The sequence below is a fragment of the Alosa sapidissima genome, chromosome 14 (genome assembly GCF_018492685.1).
Source record: "Alosa sapidissima isolate fAloSap1 chromosome 14, fAloSap1.pri, whole genome shotgun sequence".
Taxonomy (NCBI): domain Eukaryota; kingdom Metazoa; phylum Chordata; class Actinopteri; order Clupeiformes; family Clupeidae; genus Alosa; species Alosa sapidissima.
In genome coordinates, this window is record NC_055970.1 from 23606475 (window position 1) to 23620191 (window position 13717).

At 45.1% G+C, this 13717-nt stretch overlaps 1 protein-coding gene across 3 annotated transcripts in view; it reads right to left on the bottom strand.

The window, feature by feature from the left end:
* Positions 1-482: 482 nt before the first annotated feature.
* The window catches only part of pigg (phosphatidylinositol glycan anchor biosynthesis class G), a 112917-nt gene continuing 99682 nt past the window's right edge, over positions 483-13717 (bottom strand). For 2 of the 3 annotated variants that reach the window (XM_042062097.1, XM_042062099.1), the window contains 2 exons: positions 10511-10674; positions 483-1206 (listed from right to left, as the gene is read on the bottom strand). In XM_042062097.1, coding sequence (XP_041918031.1) covers positions 981-1206; positions 10511-10674 — 390 coding nt within the window. In that variant the 3' untranslated portion in view covers positions 483-980. The remainder of the gene's footprint in view (positions 1207-10510; positions 10675-13717) is intronic. The other variant, XM_042062098.1, reaches the window with a different exon arrangement.

Here is a 13717-nt window from a genome sequence, read left to right on the forward strand (position 1 = left end):
ACTGCCAACACATGATATATTATCAATCGGACACAGAGTTATCTGTGAATGTGGCGTTACTTCTAACCGTTCTAATTCTACATGCTCCTCCATTAACTGTGTTATCATTGGAAGAGGGATTTCTGCTGAGCGTCGTGGGTTTTCCTTATGAAGTGGTTGAACTTTAGAACTTCAGCACAGTTCCTGCTCCGAGTTTGTGATTAAGTGGAATGAATTTTTATTGCAACTGTATTAAGAAAGTTCCGAGAAGCTAAAAAAACTCTCAATACAACATGTTACTTTGCCTAATAAATCAGTCTAGTACTATAGAGCTTTAGGGATATTTGCCAGATAGTTAATAAATATATTCTAACATGTCAAAGTTTGATATGTTGGTTATGCCAGTCATCCAACCTATCTGTCATATCAGTCATGACAAGCTGATAAATGCTTATCCATTATCTCTTATGCAGTGTGATGGTCTACCACTGACAGTAAAATGGTTAAGAAGTGTAGCTTTTTCAAAACGGTTACATTCAGGGGAATCTTTTCCTGAGTGAAGCTAACAGTGGCGTTCTCACGTAGACCGCACACATTCTGTAATCCTTTAGCTTGCGAGTTAGCTTAGCGCTGCGATGCTCTGCAGGAGGGGAACGCCAAAGTCTCTCTGTACGCTCTGTATGCTCCAGAAGCTCTCACCACCCTTCAGTTTGTCTGCTCATGTCTGTGCTGGACCTGTGACCTCCTCCCCAGACCTCCACCACAGTCTTTTATCCAGCCAGCTCAGCCTCCAGCCTCATCCTCCCAGCCTGGCTTAGGGAGCCCACCTCGGACGCCTGGGGGCGGGTGGGGGAGTGTGGCCTGTGTGGGCCGGGGACTGGGTGGTGTTAGGGGGAGGGGTAAGGCTGGGAGGAGGTGGAGGAGTAGGAGGTGGTGTTAGGCTCTTCTGGGGTAAGGCTGGAGGAGGAGGAAGTAAGGAGTTGGAGGAGTAGGACGTGGTGTTAGGCTCTGCTGGGGGACGGACTCTGGTCCATGAAGGTGAAGAAGACGCAGATGAGTGCGGTGACGAGTGTGTGCATGGCCTCGTAGAGCAGCTTGGGTGAGAAGACGCTCCAGATGAAGAGGTGGTAGCGCAGCGCCGTCACCAGCAGCACGTAGAAGACAGCCGGCACTGACCGCAGCAGCGCAAAGCAGTAGCAGCCATGACCCAGCGCTGCACTGCTCCTATTGCATGGGGACAGGGAGAGAGGGAAGGGTGGAGGAGTGAGAGAGTGCGGAGAAAGAGAGAATGGGTTATTGTTCTTTTGCCATCCAATTGGTTTGCTTTTACATGTTTGTACATTTATAGCAATGCATATTGTATTGAGTACAGAGGAGAGAGAAAGAGAAAGAGAAAGAGAGAAAGAGAGAGAGAGAGAGAGAGAGAGAGAGAGAGAGAAGAGAGAGAGAGAGAGAGAGAGAGAGAGAGAGAAAGAAAGAGAGAGGGATGACCCCTTATGTTTAAGTTTTTCTTTCTGTCTCCCTATCAACTCACAACTCTCAACATGTTATGGCAATACACATTTTACCTTATAAGGCCAATTTGGCTTGGACTTGAGTCGAATTGAGAGATGAGAAGATGAGATGAGATTGAGAAGATGAGATGAGTGTTACATCACTCAAAAAAACCCAGACAAACAAACAAATAAATAAACAAAGGCATATCTCTCCACGTGTAGATACTGTATATATGCATATTTATGACTGTACCCTTTTTTTCCCATTTCATCTTTCCCATCATTCTTTTTTCACAAATCAATTCAGACACGTTTCTTTCTCCTTTCACTTTGACACCACACACAATGAGGCTGATTTGAATTTAAATTAGAATCTGAGGGATACACAGAGACAGACCATCAGACAGAGAGAGGGGGGGATAGAGGGAGGGAGAGAGAGAGAGAGGGAGGGATAGAGGGAGGGAGAGAGAGAGGGATAAAGGGAGAGAGAGAGGGAGAGAGAGAGAGGGAGGAAGGGAGAGAGAGAGAGAGAATGAGAACGATTGAAAGAAAATTATGGGTTCTTAAACAAAGTTGGTAATCTAAAGCTCCTTGAAAAGACAATGGGACATGAATTCCTGTGGGCTGAGGGTGATGTTGTTCTACATCACCACAACATAGTGATACCATGCTTAAAGACTATTCACTAATGGACAAGTCATGGAAGTTGGCTATTCACGCTTATTGACCAGAGAGGGGAACTGCGACTGTCTGGGCATTGTGCCACCGGTAAGCTGCAGCACAAAGGAAAGCTCACACACACGCGCTTTGCTCTGCGTAATCAGATTTGCTCAAGCCCTGCCGCAGGGGCCACCTGAAGCCACTGGTTTGTGCAGCCTTCAGCTCACCTGGGCAGGTAGACTTTAACACTGTGTCCTACAAAAAACCTAAATCCCCCTTGCGCATACACACACACACAGACATAAACATCCACACACGCACGCACGCAGCACACAAAAACACATACTCAAGTACACACACACACGCCTGCAGGCACACACACGCACACACACACACTTGCTGCGAGGTTCCCTCGCTGCCCCCTCTGGACGGGGACATTAATAGGGCCAGGGTGCAGCTGCAGTCTGCGTGGCCCCTTTCTGTTCCTCCTGAGGAGCTGGAGAGGAGCCAGGCGTCCCTGCTACAGCACAGCCAACCCTGCTCAGCCCACCACAAGGTCAATGCGGACAGACACACGTGTGCTCGCTGCCTGGCCAGTGACTGGGCTTACATATACCAAACCACTTACATATACACACACAGACAGACAGACACACAATGGGTGAAAAATACCTTTCCTTTTTAAAAAGTTAGTGTTGCTAACCTTTCTTCCTCTCTCTCTCTAGTCTGGGCTCAGTGGTGCAGCTCCACAAGTTAGCCCCTCTCTCTCTCCCCCTTTTGTTCTCTCTCTCTCTCCGCCCCCCCCCCCCCCCCCTCTCTCCCTCCCCAGTTTGGCCAGCTCACCAGCACACCCTAATGTCCAGTCTCACAGGACAGCCACCCAGGAACGACAGTCACACAGAATGGTCTCGATTTTTGCCCATTTCCTTTCGTTTCTTCCCCTTTCTCCTCGTCTTCATCACCAGACTCTCTCTGTTCCCACCATATCTCTTGCCAAAGCAGACTAATGATAAGAAGCTCAGATACTACAAAGAGAGATACTAAAAAAAAGTATCCATCACTTAAAATCTGCCTTCTAAAACTGATAGTTCCGGTCCTTGATTGTGATTGGCTGAATCACGTTTGATGCCGTTGTAAAATGCAGCATAAACATAGCCTGGAAAATCCAGACCCTGGTAATCTAGAAAGATTAAGGGTCTGGCCACAAACAATGTAATGGCCCAACTCGAGGGGCGGCAACAAGCATGCATTTAAAAATCTCACTGCGCGCAATTGGATAACACTAGCTATAATTGGATAACACTAACCAATGTTTACTCTGAATGATTTCGGACTTCGACGCAATCGGATAACACTACGACCAATGTTTACTATCCTCCAACGTTGCAGCGCTGTCTTCATCAGTTTAGCTGGTTCCCCGGGATGCAAGGGGTAAAAGTAACGTGCATCATTGCTCATTGCCAGAGTGTCTCGCAGAGACAATTACATTGTGCTCTCGCGAGAACTCTGGATTTCCAGGGTAGCATAAACATACACCTTGACCACATTTTGCTACTGTATATTACTGCGCTACCATAACTTGATACAAAAGTAACTGCGTCTCAGATAGAGGAAATATATTTCTTGGCGGAAGAATGATTATTTAGGAATAATTATATTTCTAGTTGCTGTGCCTTTACTTTATGAAACTTTGCCAGGTATTTACAATAACAGTTTTAGAAAAGCAATAAGCCACTCGAGTCCGTAGGTTACACTGATTCTACAACAGCAAGTGGGGTTTTAGGCACTCCACTAATCCGTCATGCCTAACAACGCCCCTTAGCTGTTGTAGAATCAGTGTAACCTACGGCCTCTCAGGGCTTATTGCTTAATTGTACGTTATTGATTCATTCACATCAGTAAATCTATTTTGACGGAGGGTTTTGACGACAGGAACACCAGAGAACCTCCGCTGTCTACATTTACCTTAGCTGACTCTTCTATCGAAAGCCACTTAGAAAAAGGGAACAATCAACAATACAGTTTGACAAAGAAATGTTAGTGCAGCAAAAACCACTACAAAAACATGCTGAATCATATAACCATAACCATAAACATACTCGCACAGAATGGAGTAACAGTTCTAGAAGAAGGAAAATCAATTTCTAAGTGGTAGATTAAGAATGTCCAGTTGTCAGTTGTGCTAGAAGAGTAGGTACTCTCTGAAGAGCTGGGCCTGTCTAATTTAGTCTCCACTTCGACGTTCATCTGTGGTCTTCTCTGGAAGGTGGACAGGTGATGGCCTTTACGACCCTGACATCACACATCCACCAAAAAACCCAAACAAAGCTGTTGCGGGCACAAGTCACACCCAATAAGCTCAAACGTTTTTCAACGGATTTCAACAAGCTGCAAAAAAAAAAACCTCTCGACAGATAGAACTACATGCATATCTATTTTCAGGCAGTGTCATCTCACCACTCACATAGCTGCGAACAGGAAAGGAGGGGCAGCTGAAAACAAACTAAAAAGAGGAGAGAACTGTAAAGACGAATGTGCGAAGGAGATAAGAACAAAAAATAGAAAGAGAGCGAGAGACTAATAGAGAGAGTGAGAGAGAGCAAGAGAGAGATAGTGAGAGAGAGAGGGGGGGGAAGAGAGATAAGTAGAGGGAAAGAGAGAGATAGAAATGAGGGCAGGCAGCTAAAGAAAAAGAGAAAGAATAGAAGAGATTGAAAGAGAGAGAAACGAATGAAGAGGGTGAGAAAGGATGATAGAGAGAGAGAGAGAGAGAGAGAGAGAGAGAGAGAGAGAGAGAGAGAGAGAAAGGTTGGGGGAGAAATAGATTGAAAAAAGCAGGAGAAAGCTAGCGACTGAGGGAGCGAGTGTGTGTGTGTGTGTGTGTGTGTATGTGTGTGTTTGTGTGTGTGCCATAGACAGACAGCAGGTGCATCCTCTAATGAAACCCTAATAAATGAGTTCTGTTGCAGCCAGAACACATCAGCCACACTGTGGCCCGCGCCCTCACAGTTTACATGTGCATAACAAGCACACAGCAGACTGGCATCAAAAAAGCACAGCACCGCACGCTCCGGCAGCCAAACACATACAGGCTCTGGCGAGGACAAGCCATCGACGCACACACACACACACACACACACACACACTGCATTTACAGTAAACAGACTCAGCCAAGTAGCGCTGTGATCCGTGCCAGACTGAAGGTAGCACTTCCCACACTAACTGGACTAGCACCAGTGGACTGCTGGGATGTTGTGTGTCTCTGTGTGTGTGTGTGTGTGTGTGTGTGTGTGTGTGTGTGTGTGTGTGTGTGTGTGGATGCGTGCGTGCGTGCGTGTGTGTGTGTGTGTGTGTGTTTGGTTTATGTTCCTGCTGTGCTCTCTCCTGAGCGGTGGGTCGAGCCTGAGGAAATGGCGCCGTCCATCACCGGGACGAATGGTAATGTGATGAGAATCTGCAGCCGTGGCTCAGCAGTTCCTCTGGCCTCCGCAGACAGGCGGGCGAGACGGATGGACGCGCAGCTCTGGCGTCTGTGGAGGTGCCATACTCTCCTGGCACGCCGGCCAGCCAGTGGCCGCAGCCACGGCCATTCTCACATTACAGGGTTAAAAACGGAGTCATTTATTTTCTGGATGGCCCTGTTATTATTGTTTGGGGTTTTTAGGCACTCAAGCACCGGATACTCTTTTCGCTTTTCCTTTTTAAACTTCACCCACAGATAAAGGCATTTGCAATTTAAATGTGTGCAGCCCATTCCCAACATCCAGATAGAGCATTGTTTGCCGCCTTCAATTTCCCAACACAACACAAGAGTGCCAGCGCCTCCCTCAGCCCCCCACACCTGTTACAAGCCAGCACAAAAACTACACCCCCACCCCCCTCCCCGAGAGGCAGCTATCTCTACACTTGCTTTTATTTCCTTCCCTCATTTTCTTTCTCTCTCTCTCACTCTCTCTCCCTTTCTTCATTTCTGCATCTCAATCTTCCCTCAAGTCCCTTTTTCTGTTCAATCATTCCTTCTACTATCTCAACTCCCTCCAACACTCTACTCTCACACACACACACAAACACAAATGCACACACACACAAATACACAAATGCACACTCACTCACTCACTCCACCTCCCTCTCTCTCTCTCTCTCTCTCTCTCTCAGACACACACACTCTTTCTCATTCTCAGACACATACACACACACACACACACACACACACACAAACACAAACACACACTCCACCTCCCCCTCTTCTCCAGGCTGTTGGAAACTTTGGTTTGTGCGGCGGCTCGGCTCGGTGCCTGCCCCTGACCCACTGGGCTGTGGGATGTCCAGGAAGCCTGGAACACCACTCTTGGTATTGATCAGGGGCCCTTTCCAGTATTTGGTGTGGCCATGGGAGTGGGGATCTGCTGATTATGCATTATATATGAGATGCTTTTGTGCCGGGCTACTTAGAGGTTGTCGTTTATCACACAGGCCCTCACGCTGCACTTTCTCAAGTGCTCTCTCTTTTCATATGGGGAGACAAGGAAGCGCAAAGGGCTTTTCCACCAATGATGTCTATTTGTGTGAATGTTAGTGGGTGAGTGTTTGTGTGTCTGTGTGTGTACAGTATGTAAGTGGGTGAGTATTTGTGTGTGTGTGTGTGTGTACGGAGTATTGGGGGGGGGGGGGGGGGGGGGGGGGGTGGAGGGGCTATGAGGGCTCTCCAGTGGAGTCTGGTTGAGTATAGAGGTTGTAAGTGTTGCGCGGTATAATGATTCCAGAAAGGACTGTTTAAAACTGTACTATGCTCCATTTTATTAGTGGCAGTATTTAAACGATGACAATGTTTCAGTAAGAGCTGAAATCCCTATGAGCGCATAGTGCGACAGCTGGACACTGTGCGTGTGTACAGTGCTCTGGTAGACACAGTAGATGGGTATGCTAGACATTTATTCCCACATGCACACAACAGCTTTCATGGTGACAAAACGAGAGGAACAGCTGCAATATAAAAGCAGACGCGTCAGGAGAAATACATGGTTATTCCACTCACTGCCCACACGCAGGACAAGGCTATGGGCACCAGCAAGGCCATCTGTGGAAGATGTTTTAAATCTACAAATATTAAGGGAGGTAATGTGTCAACATTGCAAAACCTCTTGTTGTCAGACATTTTTTAAATAACTCAAAGAGGGATAGATTAGTGATTGAGATGAGGGTTTTTTAGGCTATGGTGTCGTTTCACGTTTCTATCTCTCTGTGTGTGTGTGTGTGTGTGTGTGTGTGTGTGTGTTCTTTGGAAGTTTGATATAGTTTGAGTTTGGATTAGAAATGCAAAAGACACCAATAAAATAATTGTGAACCTTGGTTAATAGACGGGAAATTACGGTAGGACTGGAACTAAAATAGGTGTTTATGTGTGTGTGTGTGTGTGTGTGTGTGTGTGTGTGTGTGTGTGTAATCTTTCTCAGTGCTGTTCAGGACTTCTGACTTGTAGTGGGCGGGGCTTGAAGAGTAGAGTGACTCCTCCCTTTCTGTCCCTAAACCGCTCACTACTCTATCAACGCAGACGCCACAGGAGATTTACTTCAATTAAATTATTTACACTATGTTAATTATGCAAATAACCATCGCAAAAACATTATTCATATAACAGATGACACTAAATCAAAACAAAATTATTTGTTCGAAGAGGGCCTAATGTAACTGACACCCACTAGCATGCATTATGAAATCAAAAGAAGTTGCAGTTATTTCTGACAGACAGACAAAAAATTGATTTAAGATGCACTATTGACTAGCATTGTATGGTCAGAGTATGAGAGCACCGAGGGCTCGATGTACAACGACATCGCTAATAGCGTGTTTTTCTGGGCGCAGAAAGCGAATGCTGTGCTTTGCCATATTGCATGGAATTTACTAAGGTTTCACTTCATTACATAAACAGTGCTCATCATTGCCTGTCATCGCCCTCTAACGCAATTTGCGGTGCCTACAGTATAGCTGAACGATATAATTTAATCACAAGCGCAGTTGAATGGAGTTAACTGGTCAAAACATTAAAAAGAATAAAACTTTTAGCAATCAGACATAATAATATGATGTCAACAAGCAGTGACATACACAGCAATAGTTCTACTCCACTTAAAAAAAATACTCAAACTATTTCCTGCATGTAGGCTATGACAGACTGAATACCCTAGTCTAGCAGATGTGGAAGAAGTGGATGACCTGAAAGTGAAAGTAAGACATTCGAAAGGCAAACAAAACAGCTAAGCTTGCTTTTGACATGACATGAAAAACTGTTGCTCTGAATACTGATTCTGTTGTCTCTTAAAGTTTCTCTAATTGACGCATTTAGACGCAATTTGGATCACACCTGCTTTTAAAAGGTGGAAATATTTCACCGCAAAACAGACGTGCACTGTTTTCATACAGTGTTTTCATATTTCACCTTCATGTGCGGTCTCCTTTGTACATAATATGCCATGTTTTAAGGTGCAAATAGGATCAGAAACAGGCAGTAATTCATAGTACATCATGTCCTGAGTATTGAAAAAGTTCTGAACATCTGTATACCTAAAAATGAACAAGATGAAACAGTGGGCTCAGTGCTGGTGTGGTAGGGTCTAGCTGGTTCTTTTGGGAGCTCTTCATGCTCTATATACATGTCATACATAGCCAGCCCCCCCCATCCCCCCCCCCCCCCCCCCCACACACACACACACTGTGACTAGCCTAGCACTCACTACATCCACTGTCCACTGTGTTGACCTGAAGGGTGCAGAGGACTGACAGGTCTGCAAATACAATAGTCTCTCACCAAGCTGAGTGATAAGAGCTCAACCACTCTGTGTTTGGGGTCGGATGGTGAGACAAATGCCACAAAATGTCATTTTCACTTGTGTGTGGGCCTGTGTGTTTGTGTGTGTGTGTGTGTGTGTGTGTGTGTGTATCTGTCTGTTGCTTGCATATCTCTCAAACCATTCGAACATGACTTGCTTAAGGCCACAAGTAAACGCAGTATCAAGTTTGATATAGCTTGGATAAGAAATGCAAAAGATACCAATAAAATTGTATAAATAATGTGTGTGTCTGTGTGTGTGTATGTAAAAGGGAGTGAGTGAATGTGGAAGTCAGTGAAAGAGAAAGTGTGTGTGTGAGAGAGAGAGAGAGAGGCAGAGGAGAGGAAGTGAGAGTAAGACAGAGAGAGAGAGAGAGAGAGAGAGAGAGAGAGTGTCTAGTAATAACACCCTACAATCTCATCTCCGTTATGAGCTCTTAAATCCAGGATTCCTTCTGTGTGTGTTTTCATGAATAATTACGGTTCATGAATGAGGGCCTGTGTGTGTGTGTGTGTGTGTGTGTGTGTGTGTGTGTGTGTGTGAGAGAGAGAAGATTCACCCTGGCTACACTTCAAGCTAATTTTCATTCACGCTAATTGGGATTGGTTAGAAGAGGCCTAAAGCATGATAAAAAAAGTAATTCCTTTATCTTTAAAAATGCCAACTTCCTTTATCGGACAAATGTTCTTTGATTTGATATACATATGAACTCATTATTCTTTGTTCTTTTGCTCTCTGTTTCTCCAGTGAGTATGTTTGTCAGAAAAAGAAAGTCCTTGTTTAAGAGGTGAGAGAAAGAGCAACTGCTCATTTACATTTCTTGTACATTTTGAATGCTTCTCTTTCCAGTTTTCTAGCAGTATCTTTTGTAGGCATGTAAAAAGGCTCATTACTGAAGATAAATTAGAGTCCACTCAATAAGACTGAAGGCAATCTGCACACATATTATCTAAGACACAGTATCACAGTTTAGAAAATGATGTTTAAAATGCCTGAAGAAATCAAAAGAAACAGTCAGGCCAACGAAAAGACACATGCTCTTTGTGAAAATAATGTTTAACTATCTCTGATCATAATAACAAAACGCTGTGTTTGTTTCCAACAACAACATGCATTGCATGTAAAGTGAGAAGTACTTCAGAGTTTCTGAAGTTTTTTTTTATTGGACACAAATCACTATTTGACTGTGCAGTAAAAAACTTTACAAATCTTTGTGTTCTTGGGGAGACAATTTAGACATGTGTGCGCACACACACACGGGGCAGGCACTGTGAGCGATGGTGGGCAATGGATGTGAGAGGACGGTCATAGTTTTAATTAGAGGGGAGGACATGTCAAATGTCTACTGAATGCTACTGACAAACAATCATAAGGCTACAACCACCTAATTAACTTCATGTAACAGTTACTGTAACCCTTCAGTCAGGCTTGTGTAGGCTTGAGCATGAGGTAATAAGTGAGTGAATGAGTGAGTGAGAGAGAGACAAAAAAAGAGAGAGAGAGTGTGTGTGTATGTGTGTGTGTGTGTGTCTATAAGGCTGGGCGCACCTGTCTCTCTCGGAGCTGAGGTAGCACACCAGGTGACAGGCCCAGAGCAGGGGTCCGGCATAGCTGCTGAGTGCCGTCAGGAAGATGGCCGGCGCCTCCACGTAGCTCTCCAGCCCGACGAATCCCACCGAGATGTCCACCGTCGCTATGTTATTGGAGTTACCCTAGAACCGAAAAAAACAATTCTTCACATTCTCCACTCCCAAACACACATTCATATGTCTCGTGCCACAGTCAGAGGACCAAATAACCTGGGTAGAGACATAACGGAGCATGAACAAGAAATCCACTTAGTAAGTACTCCTAGCATGTACTGCTCAGCATGGGGCTCTTAGCATGTACATTGTTACGTTGCCCCGCGATTTGAAAAGTAATGACTGGCCTATGTAGAATCAGACCATGTTGTAGCCTACTACACGGAAGTAGATGTTCTATATATCTAACAGCTCAGTAAAGGTAATGACATCCTGCCAGCTGCTGCATCTTCTAGTGAGACTGCCAAAGTAGTAACGAGACGAGAGGTATGACATGACACGTAAACTTTCACCTATATTAATTTCTGGCCAGCATCATTCCACAATCACATTGGACAAGGAAAGGAGGCCTACAACTTCATTCACAAGCAAAGCAAATGCACTGGAAATCGAGCGCACAAGTTAGAAAAACCTAGATCGGACTCTATAAACTTGATCGTCAAACTTTTCTGTCAAACGTTAACGTTAAACGTGGGCTGCAAATAATACCTGGCCAAGGAAACGATATCTGGAAGAAGAAAGCATCAAACTCCTTCTAACGTCTCTCAAAACTAGTGACTCAATATAAAAGTGAGATCTTCTCAGATTACTTACCCGCTACCTGTGTTCGAGTTATCAAGGAACTGCACGATATCGCTGTTGCTAGTCAACTAGCACACAAACGTTTAAAAAACAGTTGACACCGGCGAGCCCTCGCCGCGACACGATGCCTCCCCTCAGCTGTGCACCAGGCTGCGACTCATGCGTCCTTCTCAGCGAAAAGATAGTGGAACTCGAAGCCAGAATAGCGACCCTCCATCAGATTGAGAAGGATGAACAGTTCCTCGACACCATTCTCTCCGTAAGTAACGTTACCTCTCTTACACACACAAATGCCAGATGCCCTGATTTCACTCTGTCCTCCAATACTTTAACCATGCCATGCACTAATGCAACTTCTGTCCCTGTTGCCTCTCCCCGGCCTCTGCTGAGAACCAAGCCTGCTCTGCTGGCCAGCTCCACTCCACACCAGCCTGAGCCATGGCGTAGAAGCAAGCATCACAAGCACGGCAGACGGTCCGGACGGCACCCAGGCCCAGCCCAACCTATACGACTGGAAAATCGCTATGCCATTCTGACCGAGGATGAGGAGCCCCTCCAGCCCCGAGAAAACCATCCTGGTCCCTCCTCAAAGTCGGCGCCCCCCCGACCCCCTCCTCCCCGGACCTCATCAACCTCCACCCTGGTCATCGGCAGTTCCATGGTTCGAGACCTCTGCATTCCCCCATCATGTAGCGGTCCCTCCAAGGTCTACTGCTTCCCTGGTGCCAAGGTCCTTGACATCCAGCAGAAACTCCCAAGCATCCTGGCCCGCCACACCAAGGTCAACAACATCATCGTACACGTGGGCACGAACGACATCAGAGATAAGCAGTCAGTAGCACTGCAGGAAAACTACAAAACTCTCATCACCACTCTGATGGGCACAGAAAAACGCTTTGTCATCTCTGGGCCTCTCCCTACCTACAGAAAAGGTGCTGAGAGATGGTCCAGACTGTTCGATCTCCACACCTGGCTCAAACGCTACTGCGCTTCCCTAAGCATCCCCTATGTCAACAACTGGGGCTTGTTCTGGGAGAGGCCCAGTATGCTGAAGCGTGATGGTCTCCACCCAAACCAACATGGAGCCAGGCTACTCTCTGACAACATAGCGTCCACACTGAGACATTGACATTCTGTAGAAAATATTACAGATTCACGCCCCCCAGGTATTGATTCGAATGGCATTATACATGTGGATGAGTCTGAGAATGTTTTCTGCAGGGTAACATACAATACTACTACCATAGATCAAGCTGTGTCATGCAATAGCATGACTTATGCTTATAGTTCTATTCCAACGTTGATTTCTACCCAACGTATAGTAAAAAGAAAAGACAAATTTAAAACTAGAAACCTAACAAATATTCTTTCCATACCTCAGCATATTCTTCAAAAGCCAGAGGCATTTTCAGCTAACATGGGTTTACTAAATATAGGTGCACTTACTACCAAAACCTTTGCAATCAATGATTTTATTAGTGAAAAAAAATTGGATTTTCTGTTTCTTGTTGAAACCTGGCTGACTTCAGACAGCGAAGCTGTTCTTGTTGAGACTTGTCCCCCAAATTATAATTTCTTCCACTCAATTAGACAAGGCAAACGAGGTGGTGGAATTGCCTCCATTCTCTCAAACAAATATAGTTGCACACGAGTCAACTTTGGCGAATTCGCTTCCTTTGAGTATATTGCCCTCACTCTGAAGGCTGACCCAGCTGTACTTCTATTAACCTTATACCGCCCTCCTAAACTATGGACTGGCTTTCTCGACCAGTTTTCTGAACTTATGTCGCTCATCATCACTAGCTATGATCGGATAATTGTAAATGGCGACTTCAATATTCATGTCAATAAGACAACTGATGCTAAAGCCAGTAAGTTCCTTAATGTGTTGGACAGTTTAGAGCTAAAGCAGCATGTTACAGGACCCACCCACAACCTTGGCAACACCCTCGATCTAGTCATTTCCAGAGGGATAGAAGTCACAGACTTATCAGTAAATGATATAAATATGTCTGATCATCATTGTGTATCTTTTAATATTGTACTACATACTCCAAAAATTCATCCCGAAATTGCAATCAAATCGCGACTCTTGGACATTAGAGCAGAACAGCAGTTCATAGCTCTTATAGACTCCATAAATTTAGATATTTTACATCATCCCATTGATCAAATGGTAGAGGCTCTCAATCGTGAATTAGGCGCTCTGCTTGACAGAGTGGCACCCTTAAAGACTAAAAAAAGGCCCTGTAGCAAACTGACACCTTGGATGAACGAAAATATCCATGATCTAAAAAGATCATGTAGGAAAGCTGAGAGAACATGGAGAAAAACTAAGTTACAGGTTCACCGTGCCATTCTAAAAGAAAAA